Below are 13,756 nucleotides of genomic sequence, written 5' to 3'. Positions count from 1 at the left end.
AACAAATCTAAACTTGCATAGTGCTTTGCATCACAAACTTGCTTGATAAAATTGAGTCCTGAATAATGGGTCACAAATATTAAATAGTAACTAGTCTCTACAGCAGTTTTTGCAGTTAAAAACAGCACTTTTAGTAGCTGCACATGCTAGGTTTTGGTGTTTATCACTGAGTTGTTTTATTTGCTCTACTGTATGAATAAATTAGACAAAGGAAAGGTTGATTTCTTTCTGTAAGAATATAGGTTTAAAATTCGGCTTTTTAAAACTTTTTCCAAAACTGATAAAAAATAAAATGCCTCTTGTAGGCTACTATTAGAGGAAAATACTATTTCTGGAAAAGTAGGCCTCCTCCAGATTATGTTTTCTCTACATGAGAAATTTATAAGAAAAGGAACATTTTTTCCCCATGGAGACCCCAACAAAGTTCTGCAAAACACATTTAACCTGTTTCCTCTTTGTTCTAGGGAAACAAAGGAACCTAGGTTGTTAAAAACCCGCATAAGAACACTATGCTTGTGTGTGGGGATAATGTCCTCTCCCACAATTACTGTTTGTTTTCCCACATGATGGTTCCTGAATTAAGAATAATCTGCAGTTGTTGCACAACTGCAGAAGCAGCTGAGGGGTTTACCTGGGAGCAGAGTGAGCATGTGCTGATGTTCTCACTTGAACCAGGAGAAAACTGATCACAGCTTCTTCCACCAGATGAATAATGATCAAGTGTCACTTAGTATCCTTTAGAGGCTAACAGCTACTTTTACTGTTTGCTGCACAAATGGATGCTCCCTCCAGGTTAGATACATTACACGAGTTTTTATTTTTGTTTTTTTAATGTATGTTTTCAGATATGGAAATCACCCAAAAATGTAGGAGGTCATAGAATGAGAAATGAAATCTCAGGTGTCCGAATTGATTAATCCAATTAAAAGCTATCCCCAAGCTGCAGTTATCTGAATAAAACAAAAAACAACTTTCATTTCAGGACTATATATGCAAATCTAAGTGCCATCACAATGAGTTTTGATAATTCGGGGATAAAACACAACAATTTTTTTCCTATGGCCTTTTCTCTCCAAAACCATTAATCAAAAGAAAATTGAAATGAAATAATGACAGATCTTGTAAGATCTAAATCCTGAATATTGTTTGCTTATTGTCAGTATACCCAGAGGTGCCATACAAATAGGGTTGACCACAAACATAAGTGACAAAAGTAATATTATCAAAATTCTCTCACTATTGTTATGCTAACAAGCTACACTCTATCCAGCCTGCAAATATCAAATGCTGGCTGGCATTCAACTGCAGTCACACACTGTAGCATCAGTGAAGCCCTTTCTCGAGAGCAGGGGCCTGTGACAGTCAGTCAAAGACTGGGTTGTGTATGCCATTCAACACCAAACTGGTGGGTGCCTTCCTATGTAACAGGGCCAGTGAGCACAGAAGAAGGGAAAAGCTCATGACTCCCAGAATGACCATTCCTGAGATCAGGGCACTGGTGACAGCGTTCAGCTGAAAAGGAGGTTCATTCGGAGAACCTGCAAGTAATAAACACACTCAATAGGAAGATCCAACATCAGATTTATCTTAACTTATCCCAGTTTATGACTGCAAAGCCTCTGTCAGCAGTATCTTGTAGAATAATAGCATCAGACTATGCTACAATAATAGGATCAGATTATGCTACAATTTATTTGACTTCAATTCATTACCCAAAAGTGTTAGTCATTCAGTCATGTCCAGCTCTTTGTGACTCCATGCCCTGTAGGCCAGCCAGGCTCCTCTGTCCATGGAATTCTCCTGGTAAGAATAATGGATTGGGTAGCCATTCCCTTCTCCAGGGAATCTCCCTGACCTAGGGATTGAACCTGGTCTCCTGCATTGCAGGCAGATTCTTTACAATCTGAGCTACCAGGGAAGCCCAAAGGACTGTACAGTTTAGAGGCCTGGTATCCCCTGAGTAGCCAAAAATTTCATTTATAATATGCTATAAAAATTGACCAACAGATTGCATATGAGTTCAGAAATTCTCAGTGAACTGTTATTTAAGATGCAATAAACTTGTAAAACCAGAGCTCATTATATTTAGTTGATGACAGTTTTGCAACTAATTACCAAAAATTACTTAACATTTTAAAAAATTATACTTTCACTCTCAATATATGTTAATTATCTTACCAAGCTGTGAATTGTTGGTTGGTGTCTCATCTGAGGGGAAGAAAAGAGAAACAAAAGTAATATTGTGTCTCCAAATATTTGCCAATGTCTAATTCTATAATTGCTTTTTACCTATATGTCCCTTCACCTTCATCCACAAGCTCCTTGGGAAAGGCAATAATGAAAGTCTGCTAGACTCTCTGCTTTCTCATTTCCTGTTCCACATGTCCAAGATTTCTTCATCTATTCATGCCTCCATATCTACACTCTGACACTGCTCTGGGTGTATAAATAAAATCATAAAACATACTACGCTAAATTCTTCTCTGCTGACTTCACTTTATCATTATGTCTCTAGTCAGGTTAGTGGGGGCAGTAATTGTTAACATCTACTATTAATACATTTTTTAGAGCCGTATAACCTGCTATTTATTATTTTTTTATAGAGAAATATTCATTATTTAGTTCCACTCTATTTTAAGTGATGCTAATTTTTCCATCATATTCTGCAAAACACATCAAGTTCCCAGAAGATAAATTCATACTTAATAACTAAATGAAAGGAAAACGCGACTCTTGAGCTTGAGTTTTAATTATTTGCATTTGTTAAGTAAGAGACTGAAGCTGTTGGTTCTTCACTTTTCCCTGACAAACACAACAGATGCAGTGAACACATTCACTTACTTTCCCAGTTTTTGTTACCCATTTTTTAATCATATAGCAATTAACCCTTGAACTTATACAAGTGGATTTTATATTTGTGTTTAAGCATGTGGGTGTATACGTGTGGCTGTATTATTTGAACCACAAAACGTATGCAGTTGGTGATTGCTTCTGGAATATAAATATTATTACGATTAATATGTGTGTCATGCCACACAGTATACAAAGTGCTATCTCATATGTTATCACATTTATTTTCATAATTGCCATATGGTTTAGATATCATTGCTACTCCCATTTTACAGATGAAGAAACTTCCATCTGTCACATCCTTTATAATAAAGTAAACATATGCTTAAATAAAAGCTCAGTTTCAGAGTCCTTTTCCTAAAATAATATAAACTAGCAAGTGTGAAGAATGTTTTTAGTAAAAAGGTAAATATCTCAAGCAACAAAACTCCAGGATTAATATTTGAAACAATTGATGGGAGAAGCTTGTGAGATGTTTATAAAACAGCTGATGGCATTTCTTTTCAAACATATGAGTGTTGGCAGAAATGATGGTTCTGCTGTTTGATCCTGAAGTACAATTTCCAAAATAAATAGAGCACTCATTCACAGTATTCTTTAAAATGGTGTAGTATATTGCTATAGGACAAAAAGAAGAAAATATCAGTTTTCACTATAAGACATGTTTAGGAAAATCCTAACCTCCAGCTAACACTATCCTACAAGGACAACTGCTTCTCATGGAAACAGACAGGATGTGCACACTGTGATTAATTGATCCAAAAGATCTATGTGCCTCTTTCCCAAAATGAGATGCCTCACTAGGATATGGAAGAGAATATCTAATGCTCTAAAATTCCTTTCTAAAAGTTATTCTTTGTTTAGGAATTACATTTATTTGCTATTTTTAAAAAGGTTTCTATTAAAGAATAAAAAGCTTCCTGGTATATATCTCAAATTAAGCCAAAGTTCCATGACTGTAATGACCTCTTTTCTGCACTTTCAGATTAACAGAAGAAATCAGAATATCCCCTCCTCTTTTACGTTACTCTCAGCACTTTTGTAAGAATAACATCCCAGCTGTCACCCACAAGAACTTGGATGTGGACAAAATCTCCAAGTGGGGACAAAAGCGCCAAAGGAGCTACATCAGCTGCAGGTTCCAGGACTCTGAAAAACTGAAAGCACCCTACCTTTGGCAGATGGCTGAAATCACAATGTGTAATACTTGACTATTGTTTGCAATTGTATTTGATACTAAATAAGGTTAAAGAGAGTACGGTTATCTATTATCTGCTGTTTCCTGGCATCCTGCAACGTTAGGATCATTGCAATTAAAAGGAAAATCAAAGCTCTGTCTAGAAAGAGGTGGTAGTGATTTTCCAGGAACTTTCTATCACCACACACTTCAGTTTTTTTCTCACATCAACTTGGTCTTAGACACCTCTACACTAAAAGTCATCTTATGGAATTTAACCAGATTGGAAATCTAAACCTGGTGAGATCTTAAAAAAACACATAGCTAGCTGAGGACTCATAGCAGGAAAGTTATAGCAGCAATGCCACAGCTGTTTAAAAGCCAGAAGTGGCAGATAAATTGTCATTCTCTGCTTTTCTCTCAGATAAGTAGCTGAAATAGATGGAAAAAGTAAACATCTGTTCAAAGTTATATACAGAATGAATATTCTCCTTTCTTAGCAAAAGCAAACTACTTTTTTTTTTAAGTCTTCAATTACCTATGTTTTAAAAGGAACCACATATTTCAAGTTGTGAACCTTGGAAGTTTTTACTCTCCACTGTGTCATGGAGTAGCCATTTCATCTCTACCTTTGAATTCTAAGATCCCCGAGGGCAAAGACTGTGGCCTCTTCTCTGCTTTATTTCCAGTTCCTAGAAGAGTTGCTGTCCATGGAGGGACTAAATCAGTAGGCTAGAGTGAATTATTCCCTATCCATGAAACTCAATGACACTAGTTTAACAAGAGTTTGGCTTGGACTTCTCCACAGGAATTTATATTAAAAAAAAATTAAGTACTATTGATTTTCAGTGATTGTACCTTTAAATTTCCAGAATTGTACCCCATGATAAGCATTTCCCTACCAAATAATTATAGCCTTTCAGAGCCTAAAATAAGAACATTTCATGAACTTTGAGGATTTTGAATTCTGAGGATGTATATAATTTTCTAAATCAGCTAACAAAAGATAAACAATTTTGGGTAAAAAATAATCAGAATGGATTTTATTTCATTCAAATAAAAACAAGACGGAAGTTCTGAGGTTTAACAACTTTTTAAACTTGACCCAAGCCAGATGTCTATGGGAAGGAGTGGTTCAATGAGTAAACAGAGCAAAACTTCCAAGTATCAGAGAACTTTGAAGAAAGGAAATCATGCCTGAAATTAGACTTGCTTTTGAAAGTCACAGATTTCTGCAGAAATTCTAGCTGAACTAAGGTAAAAATAAAGTGAAACTAAGGGAATAAGGTATCCCTGCTCATTAAGCTAGATATTTAATTTCTATAGAATTTGCCTGTGAAAGGATATAGCTTGATTTCTAAGTTGCATTTGTTGTTTAGTTGCTAAGTCATGTCTGACTCTTTTGTGACCCCATGTGCTGTAGCCCACCAGGCTCCTCTATCCATAGGATTTCTCAGGCAAGAATACTAGAGTACGTTGCCATTTCCTTCTCCAGAGTTGTATTTACATGGAATTAAATTTTTTTTTAATTGTAAGGGTCCAGTTCAATTTTAAGGGTATTATAGTATTATAGCAAAAACATTGTTGTACATGGTCCTCTAGGTAGTGAGGCCACCGTGATATCCAAATAAAGGCCATCCTACTGTTATTTATCAAAATCATGATAAATAAATCCACAGAGAGTGAGAGAGAAATGAAGTTTAAACATGACCCTGTGGGGCTGTACCAGTGGAGAGACCAAGGTGATTAAGAGACAATCTTAGTGCTTTAGGAAATAATGTCATCTTTGAGGTGGAAACAAGTCTCAGTTGGAAAGGAAGATATTCAGGCATGACATCAGATGTACTGTTATCAAAAGCATTAGTTCTTTGAGGTTTTAACATAGATATTTTGGATGACTAGACGTAATATGCATGAAACTTATAAACCTGGATAGCTGGTTAGCTACAGTAGGAATAGAAACTGCTACTGGGATTTGGATATCTTAATAATTCTGATCTGTTTTTAAAATTATATTATATTGAAAGTGAAAGTGTTAGTCACTCAGTCATGTCCAACTCTTTGAGACCCTATGGACTCTGCCAGGCTTCTCTGTCCATGGGATTCTCCAGGAAGAATACTGAAATGGATTGTCATTTCCTCCTCCAGGGAATCTTTCCAACCCAGGGATTGAAACTGAGTCTCCTGCATTGCAGGAGGATTTTTTACCACTGAACCACTAGAGAAGCCCTATATTATAACTGCAAATTATTTAAAATTTGTTATCATTAGTTTGATTTGATCCATATAAGAAAGAAGCAAGGAGGTTAATAAGAAAAGTCATCCACTTTCCGGCATCTCAACATGCACAGAGAGGTGTGACTTTCAAGGTTCTTTTCTTACAACAAACTGAAATGCTCTGTAGAAATAAGAATATTTTTCTTGTGCCTACTCAAAAGCATTCATAATTATTGGCAATAAGAACTGAGTTTCCATGCAGCATAATTCTATGAGCTATTTCTGACAGCTAGAGATAAGAATTGGGCCTCTGACAAACCACAAACCAGTCATTTTCAAACCATTCACAATATTCCAAATGATCAAGCAGGATGAACTAAGTTTGAAATTTTATATTTAATAAATTCATGCATTTTTAAATGGCCTATTAGTTTGTTTGTTTTTCAATTACTAATATGTCTACACAAACACAAAGAAGTGAACAATTAAAGAAATTATCTGGATTTTTCAGAACCAAATGACTTCTTGCCTAATTATCTCTTTCAGATGAAACTTTCTTTTCATTGTGGGATGGGAGGTATGGGAGAAAAGCTAAAGATAATCTAATTGAAACATAATAATAGCCTATGCCTAATATAAAATAGAGAAAAATGATTACCATATAATCCAAATCAGAACTCCACTTTTCTTTTTAGACAAATTTAGAACAATAGAGTTAGATAGACTCTGGAAGTCTACTTTTTCAAAGCTTTTATTTAAAAAATAAAGAAATAAAAAATATTTGCCTAGAGAAGTGAAGTAATATCCCAAGTCCTACATCTTATTAGGACATAAGCTGAACTAGAACCAGTTTTTCAGACTTCAGTGTGTGTTGTTTATAATGCACGTCTGTTTTACCCAACTCAGCAGTCCCCAAACTTTTGGCACCAGGGACCAGTTTCATCGAAGACAATTTTCCATGGACCATGGTTGGGGTAGGAGCATGGTTTCTGACTGAGTCAAGAGAAATACATTTACTGTGTACTTTATTTTCGTTATTATTACATCAGCTTTACCTCAGATCTACATCAGGCATTAGATCGCAGAGGCGGGGGACTCCTGATCCAAGTAATTCTGGATGTCTTTGGGTTCACACCCATAAAAGCGGTATCCCTTTGGAGAGTGTTTGTAAGTGTATGTGTATGGACATGCATGCACAGATAATTGTATATATGAGAATGTATTGTATAAACAACTGTGACCATTAGATTCAAGAGCACAAATGTGTGTACTGGTAGGGATATTTACATACTATTACTATTCAGGATTGGAGAAGGCAATGGCAACCCACTCCAGTACTCTTGCCTGGCAAACCCCATGGACGGAGGAGCCTGATAGGCTGCAGTCCATGGGGTCGCTAGGAGTTGGACACTACTGAGCAACTTCACTTTCACTTTTCACTTTCATGCATTGGAGAAGGAAATGGCAACCCAGTCCAGTGTTCTTGCCTGGAGAATCCCAGGGACAGGGGAACCTGGTGGGTTGTCATCTATGGGGTTGCACAGAGTCAGACATGACTGAAGTGACTTAGCACTATTAAGGATCCTGGATGGAAGCAATTGGTATTCAAACTGGTAATTTAAGGAGATTTAATAAGACGATCTGTCTAGTCAAGGCTATGGTTTTTCCAGTGGTCATGTATGGATGTGAAAGTTGGACTGTGAAGAAAGCTGAGCGCTGAAAAATTGATGCTTTTGAACTGTGGTGTTGGAGAAGACTCTTGAGAGTCCCTTGGACTGCAAGGGGATCCAACCAGTCCATTTGAAAGGAGATCAGTCCTGGATGTTCTTTGGAAGGACTGATGCTAAAGCTGAAACTCCAATAGTTTGGCCACCTCATGTGAAGAACTGACTCGTTGGAAAAGACTGATGCTGGGAAGGATTGAGGGCAGGAGGAGAAGGGGACGACAGAGGATGAGATGGCTGGATGGCAGCACCGACTCAATGAACGTGAGTTTGGGTGAACTCCAGGAGTTGGTGATGGACAGGGAGGCCTGGCGTGCTGCAATTCATGGGATCACAGAGTCGGACACAACTGAGTGACTGAACTGAACTGAATAGGATGGTTTATAAAGATGGGGGCTTCCTTGATAGCTCAGTTGGCAAAGAATCTGCCTGCAATGTGGGAGACCCTGATTTGATTCCTGGGTTGGAAAGATCCCCTGGAGAAGGGAAAGGCTACCCACTCCAGTATTCTGGCCTGGAAAATTCCATGGACAGTCCATGGGGTCACAAAGAGTAGGACATGACTGAGAAATTTTCACTTCACTCAGTTTATAAAGATGGAGGGAATTCACAAGAGAAAGTCAAGTTACCAGGACTATGGGTTAAAGGGAGAGATTCCAGAACTCTGAGAGAGTAGTTGAATGGAGACTGTTGTCTAGTGGGAGCCATGTGAACCTCACACCCATCCTCTGACAGTGCCGCCTATTGATCTAGTCCAACCAGAAACTAAACCTGGCAAGGCATCAATCCAGCGGATGGATGCAGTTCACAGAGATAAGTGTTTTAGGTCAGAGAGGGGCTGGGAAAGGTAGAGTAGATCTGGATGGGCAAATGAAACATGTCCAGAAGTGTATTTTGTGTGTGTGTTTGTGTGTGTGTGTGTGAGTGTGTGTATGTATGAAGGGAAATGTGGTAAAGACAATATTGCCCTTTGAGAGTCAGTTGAATAAACAAGAAACTACCATGAAATTAAAGTTGTCTAGCAATTTATCTTGTCTCACAGTTAATTAATGCTCTTTAGGAACTATTTTGAGTTATGCTTATAAGCCAAAGAACAAGCCATTTTGGAACTATCTATTACTACACACAAAAGGAGGGGCACTCTTACCACTACGAGTAATGATGGGGCCCGCAGAGAGTATGGCGTTTCCAGAAGTACTCTGGGGACTCAAAGTGGTCCTCCTCCCCACATCTCGCCTTTCTCTGTGGCCACAAACCTAAGGAGTTAATGAAAAGAAGTGAAATTCCACACCAGCACAAAATTGTTTCTTTATGGCCATTTGGAAAGCAGATTCTTTTAGAAGAAATACCACATGTTTAATTTTATTCATTTACTTCTGTGCATTTAATTACTTTGCATATAACAGCTACAGTGTTTCTATCCTGGCTTGGGCCACATTTCTTATTTCCTTCTGATGTAATTGTGCATCGCCTCATTAATTTACATAGATCAACTGCTCTCCTGATAAAGAGATGTGTTTATCCAACTTTTCTACTTTTATTTCTCTCAAGCCTTTAATAAATTTTTCCCTGAAAAAATTGGTCAGCACAGAGCCAAGGAAATGCAGACTCCTAGATAGCATATTCAAAAGCAGAGACATTACTTTGCCAACTAAGGTCCATCTAGTCAAGGCTATGGTTTTTCCTGTGGTCATGTATGGATGTGAAAGTTGGACTGTGAAGAAGGCTGAGAGCCGAAGAATTGATGCTTTTGAACTGTGGTATTGGAGAAAACTCTTGAGAGTACCTTGGACTGCAAGGAGATCCAACCAGTCCATTCTGAAGAGATCAGCCCTGGGATTTCTTTGGAAGGAATAATGCTAAAGCTGAAACTCCAGTACTTTGGCCACCTCATGCAAAGAGTTGACTCACTGGAAAAGACTCTGATGCTGGGAGGGATTGGGGGCAGGAGGAGAAGGGGTCGACCGAGGATAAGATGGCTGGATGGCATCACTGACTCGATGGACGTGAGTCTGAGTGAAGTCTGGGAGTTGGTGATGGACAGGGAGGCCTGGCATGCTGCGATTCGTGGGGTTGCAAAGAGTCGGACATGACTGAGCGACTGAACTGAACTGATACAGAATGAATATAATCAATGATTGTAAAGAAATACATGAATTTGAGTGCACATATAAACACATTAAAGTTTGATGTTTTTCAGTCACTCAGTCCTGTCTAACTCTGTGACCCCATGGACTGCAGCACACAAGGCTTCCCTTGTCCTTCACCATCTCCCAGAGCTTGCTCAAATTCATGTCCATTGAGTTGGTGATGCCATCCAAACATCTCGTCCTCTGTTGTCCCCATCTCCTGCCTTCAGTCTTTCCCAGCATCAGAGTCTTTTCCAATGAGTCAGCTTTTTGGATCAGGTGGCCAGAGTATTGGAGCTTCAGCCTCAGGATCAATCCCTCCAATGAATAGCCAGGACTGATCTCCTTTAGGATGGACTGGTTTGATCTCCTTGCAGTCCAAGGGACTCTCAAGAATCTCCTCCAACACCACAGTTCAAAAGCATCAACTCTTCAGCACTCAACTCTCACATTCATACCTGACTACTGAAAAAAAACATAGCTTTGACTATACAGACATTCAAGCTATTTTAAATCAAAAAACATGACTGCATTTTTCGCAAGTTAATATTGCATGTGTGTGTGTATTCTCAGTCACTTAGTCATGTCCAGCTCTCCAACCCACCAGGCTCCTCTGCCCAGGGAATTTTCCGGGCAAGAATACCAGAGTGGCTTGCCATTACTTAATCCATGTTAATATTGGTATGATCCTAGGGGGCCTGTCAGAAATAGAATTTTATTTCTTCACTAGTAAATGGGTGTATATTTTAGTGGCAGCTATATGAGCTTCCCTGGTGGCTCAGACAGTAAAGAATCTGCCTGCAATGCTGGAGAGCCAGGTGTCAATCCTCGGATAGGGAAGATCCCCTGAGAAAGGAAATGGCTACCCACTCTAGTAATTTTGCGTGGAGAACTCTATGGACAGAGGCGCCTACTGGGCTACAGCCCATGGGATTGCAGAGTCGAACATGACTGAGTGACTGACACACATGTAGTACAGATCCACATCTTTTATAGTTTTTAACTCTTAACACCAAGGGTTCCCTGGCCATCTGGTCAATCAACCTTTCTAGTGCCAGTGCTGCCCCCAGCACAGGCTTGCCCATCGTCCTCTGATCTGCTCCGTAGCCCTCCTGAGACTGGAAGTTCACAGGTTACTCTGTTTCTTGTGTCTGTGCTTTGATGATCCTTTGGTGTAGAGTGTCTGTCTTCAAAATCACATCTCTTTGATCAAGTCTCTCATCTTCTATTTCATCTCTCTCACAATGATAAATACTGCCTTTTGCTACAACACATATCTATGTCTGCCTTTGCATCATAACATTTTGTCATATTTTATTCCTTGACTATTTCATGCTTCTAACAGATAAGCTAATTAAATTCAGAATTCATGCATGCAATCTCTGTATTCCCAGTATAATGCTTGGCACAAAGTAGGTATACAATACATCTTTACTGGATGAATGAAAAAATTGTACTTCAAACTATCTGACCTGATGCATATTTACCTTCTATGTAGATATACGTTCCTAACACTTGATAAACTTCAGCTTAGATTAATACAACAGTTCAGAATAAAGTTATCAAAAACCTACTGGCATGAGGAAGGGGCAGTCATCAGCTCTGCATAGCTTGGTAACGCAGTGCAGGAAGACAGTAGACATTTTCTGATTCTTGTGTTTCACAAATCGGAACACTTCGAAAGAAAAGCGGCCCCGCTGGCTTCTGCCGTTTTCGATGACGGTAGTTTGAGGATCTTTGTCACAGCTGCATGTTAGAGAAAGTGAAAACAATTAATACTGGAAAGTACCAACCCACCATGACTTGTACATTAATTTCTGCAATATTAAGAGGGTTTTCCCCATGCCCATTATATTAAAAGCCAACAAAATTATGCCATGTTACAGATTTGTAATAGGAAAATAAGCTAACTCAACAGATATGTAGGAGTGACATAGATCATAAAATATAAACAAATCAGTTTATGATTACAATATTTCCGCCAAATTTTAGAGGAATCATACTATTATAGGTTGAAAAATCCAAAACAGCATAAAATATACAAAGTAAAACATCTATCTTTGCCCTGGTCCATGCCCTTCCACACCCACACACAAACCTGCCTGAGATGATCTCACATGTTACTGCAGCCTCACAGGACATATGCAAATAGAAACAGAAGTCATATTCTCAATGTTCCCCTCTTCTTAAACAAATCATAGCAAACTCTCTCTGTTGTTTTGTATCTTGCCTTTTTAAAGTTTAACAATGTAACTTAGAGATCTCTCTGTATCAATAGAGAGCCTCCTTCATCTTTTCTCACAGTTGTATACTATTTCATCATGCACACGTGCCAGAGTTGACTCAACCTGGGTCCCATGTATATACCCTTGCTTTGTTAGCCAGAAAGAAAAACACCAATACAGTATACTAACACATATATACGGAGTTTAGAAAGATGGTAACAATAACCCTGTATGCGAGACAGCAAAAGAGAAACAGATGTATAGAACAGTCTTTTGGACTCTGTGGGAGAGGGAAAGGGTGGGATAATTTGGGAGAATGGCATTGAAACATGTATAATATCATATATGAAACGAGTCGCCAGTCCAGGTTCAATGCATGACACTAGATGCTTGGGGCTGGTGCACTGAGATGACCCAGAGGGGTGGTACGGGGAGGGTGGAGAGAGGGGGTTTCAGAATGGGGAACATGTGTATACCTGTGGCGGATTCATGTTGATATATGGCAAAACCAATACAATATTGTAAAGTAATTAACCTCCAATTAAAATAAATTTATATTTTTTAAAAAAATCTTTTGAATTTTACAAATAATAATGAACAGCCTTACAATACATCATTTGGAAAATGTGCAGGGTTATCTACACAATATGTCTGTAAGGATCACTCAGCAGACTTTGCCATATTGCCCTCTCTAAGTGTTGCTGCATTTTGTACTGCCCCAGTAATGTATAAAAAATACTTAATTTCCCTCAGAGCTACATCAACAAAGTATACGCATAAAATTGTGGATTATTCCCTATTTGACAGGGACAATAAACCATCATCATATAATATTATTTCAGCTTTTTGTTAGTGTGAATGGATATGTGCATTTTTCATATATATTAGAGCCATCTGTATTTCTTTATCTGAAATTTATGTTCTTTGCCTAAATTTTAATTGTATTATTGGCCTTTCCTTTCTGATTCCTTTAAATCCTTGGTTTTTAAGAAACGTGGTTCCTTGTTTGTTATATAAATTGTGAATTGTTTTACTTTGTTGTTTGGCTTTGGACAGTCCTCACTGTGTGTGTGTGTCTGTGTGTGCATGTGCCTGTGTGCGTCTGTGCCTGTGTGCATATGTTTGAGAAATTTTATTTTTATATAATTTAATTTTAAATATTTTATTTTATGGCTTCTAGTATGTGGGCTAAAGATGATTTTCCATACCCCAAAGTTCTAATGATACTTTGCATTTTCTCTCCCATCACTTTTAAAGCTGTAGTTTTTACATTTAAATTAATAATCCATTTAAAGTTTTTCATGGTATAATGAGCAAAGCACAGATCTCATACCTTATTTTTCTTATGATTATCTACTATCCTGCACTGTTTTTAAAACTCTCTGTCAATCCCATTGATTTGCATATTATCACACTCTATCACCTAATAAATGA

The 13,756-nt window shown here is 38.1% G+C and overlaps 1 protein-coding gene across 1 annotated transcript in view; it reads right to left on the bottom strand.

The window, feature by feature from the left end:
* Positions 1 to 1,362: 1,362 nt before the first annotated feature.
* Positions 1,363 to 13,756, bottom strand: part of ZPLD1 (zona pellucida like domain containing 1) — a 47,809-nt gene continuing 35,415 nt past the window's right edge. Inside the window, exons 7-10 of the mRNA XM_068986284.1 lie at positions 11,672 to 11,843; positions 9,116 to 9,224; positions 2,179 to 2,208; positions 1,363 to 1,538 (exon numbers count right to left, since the gene is read on the bottom strand). Of these exons, the coding sequence (XP_068842385.1) occupies positions 1,363 to 1,538; positions 2,179 to 2,208; positions 9,116 to 9,224; positions 11,672 to 11,843 (487 nt within the window). The remainder of the gene's footprint in view (positions 1,539 to 2,178; positions 2,209 to 9,115; positions 9,225 to 11,671; positions 11,844 to 13,756) is intronic.

This window comes from Capricornis sumatraensis, chromosome 1, assembly GCF_032405125.1.
Source record: "Capricornis sumatraensis isolate serow.1 chromosome 1, serow.2, whole genome shotgun sequence".
NCBI classification, from domain to species: Eukaryota; Metazoa; Chordata; class Mammalia; order Artiodactyla; family Bovidae; genus Capricornis; species Capricornis sumatraensis.
The sequence above is the reverse complement of the archived record's forward strand: the minus strand, read 5'-3'. Positions and strand labels throughout refer to the sequence as shown.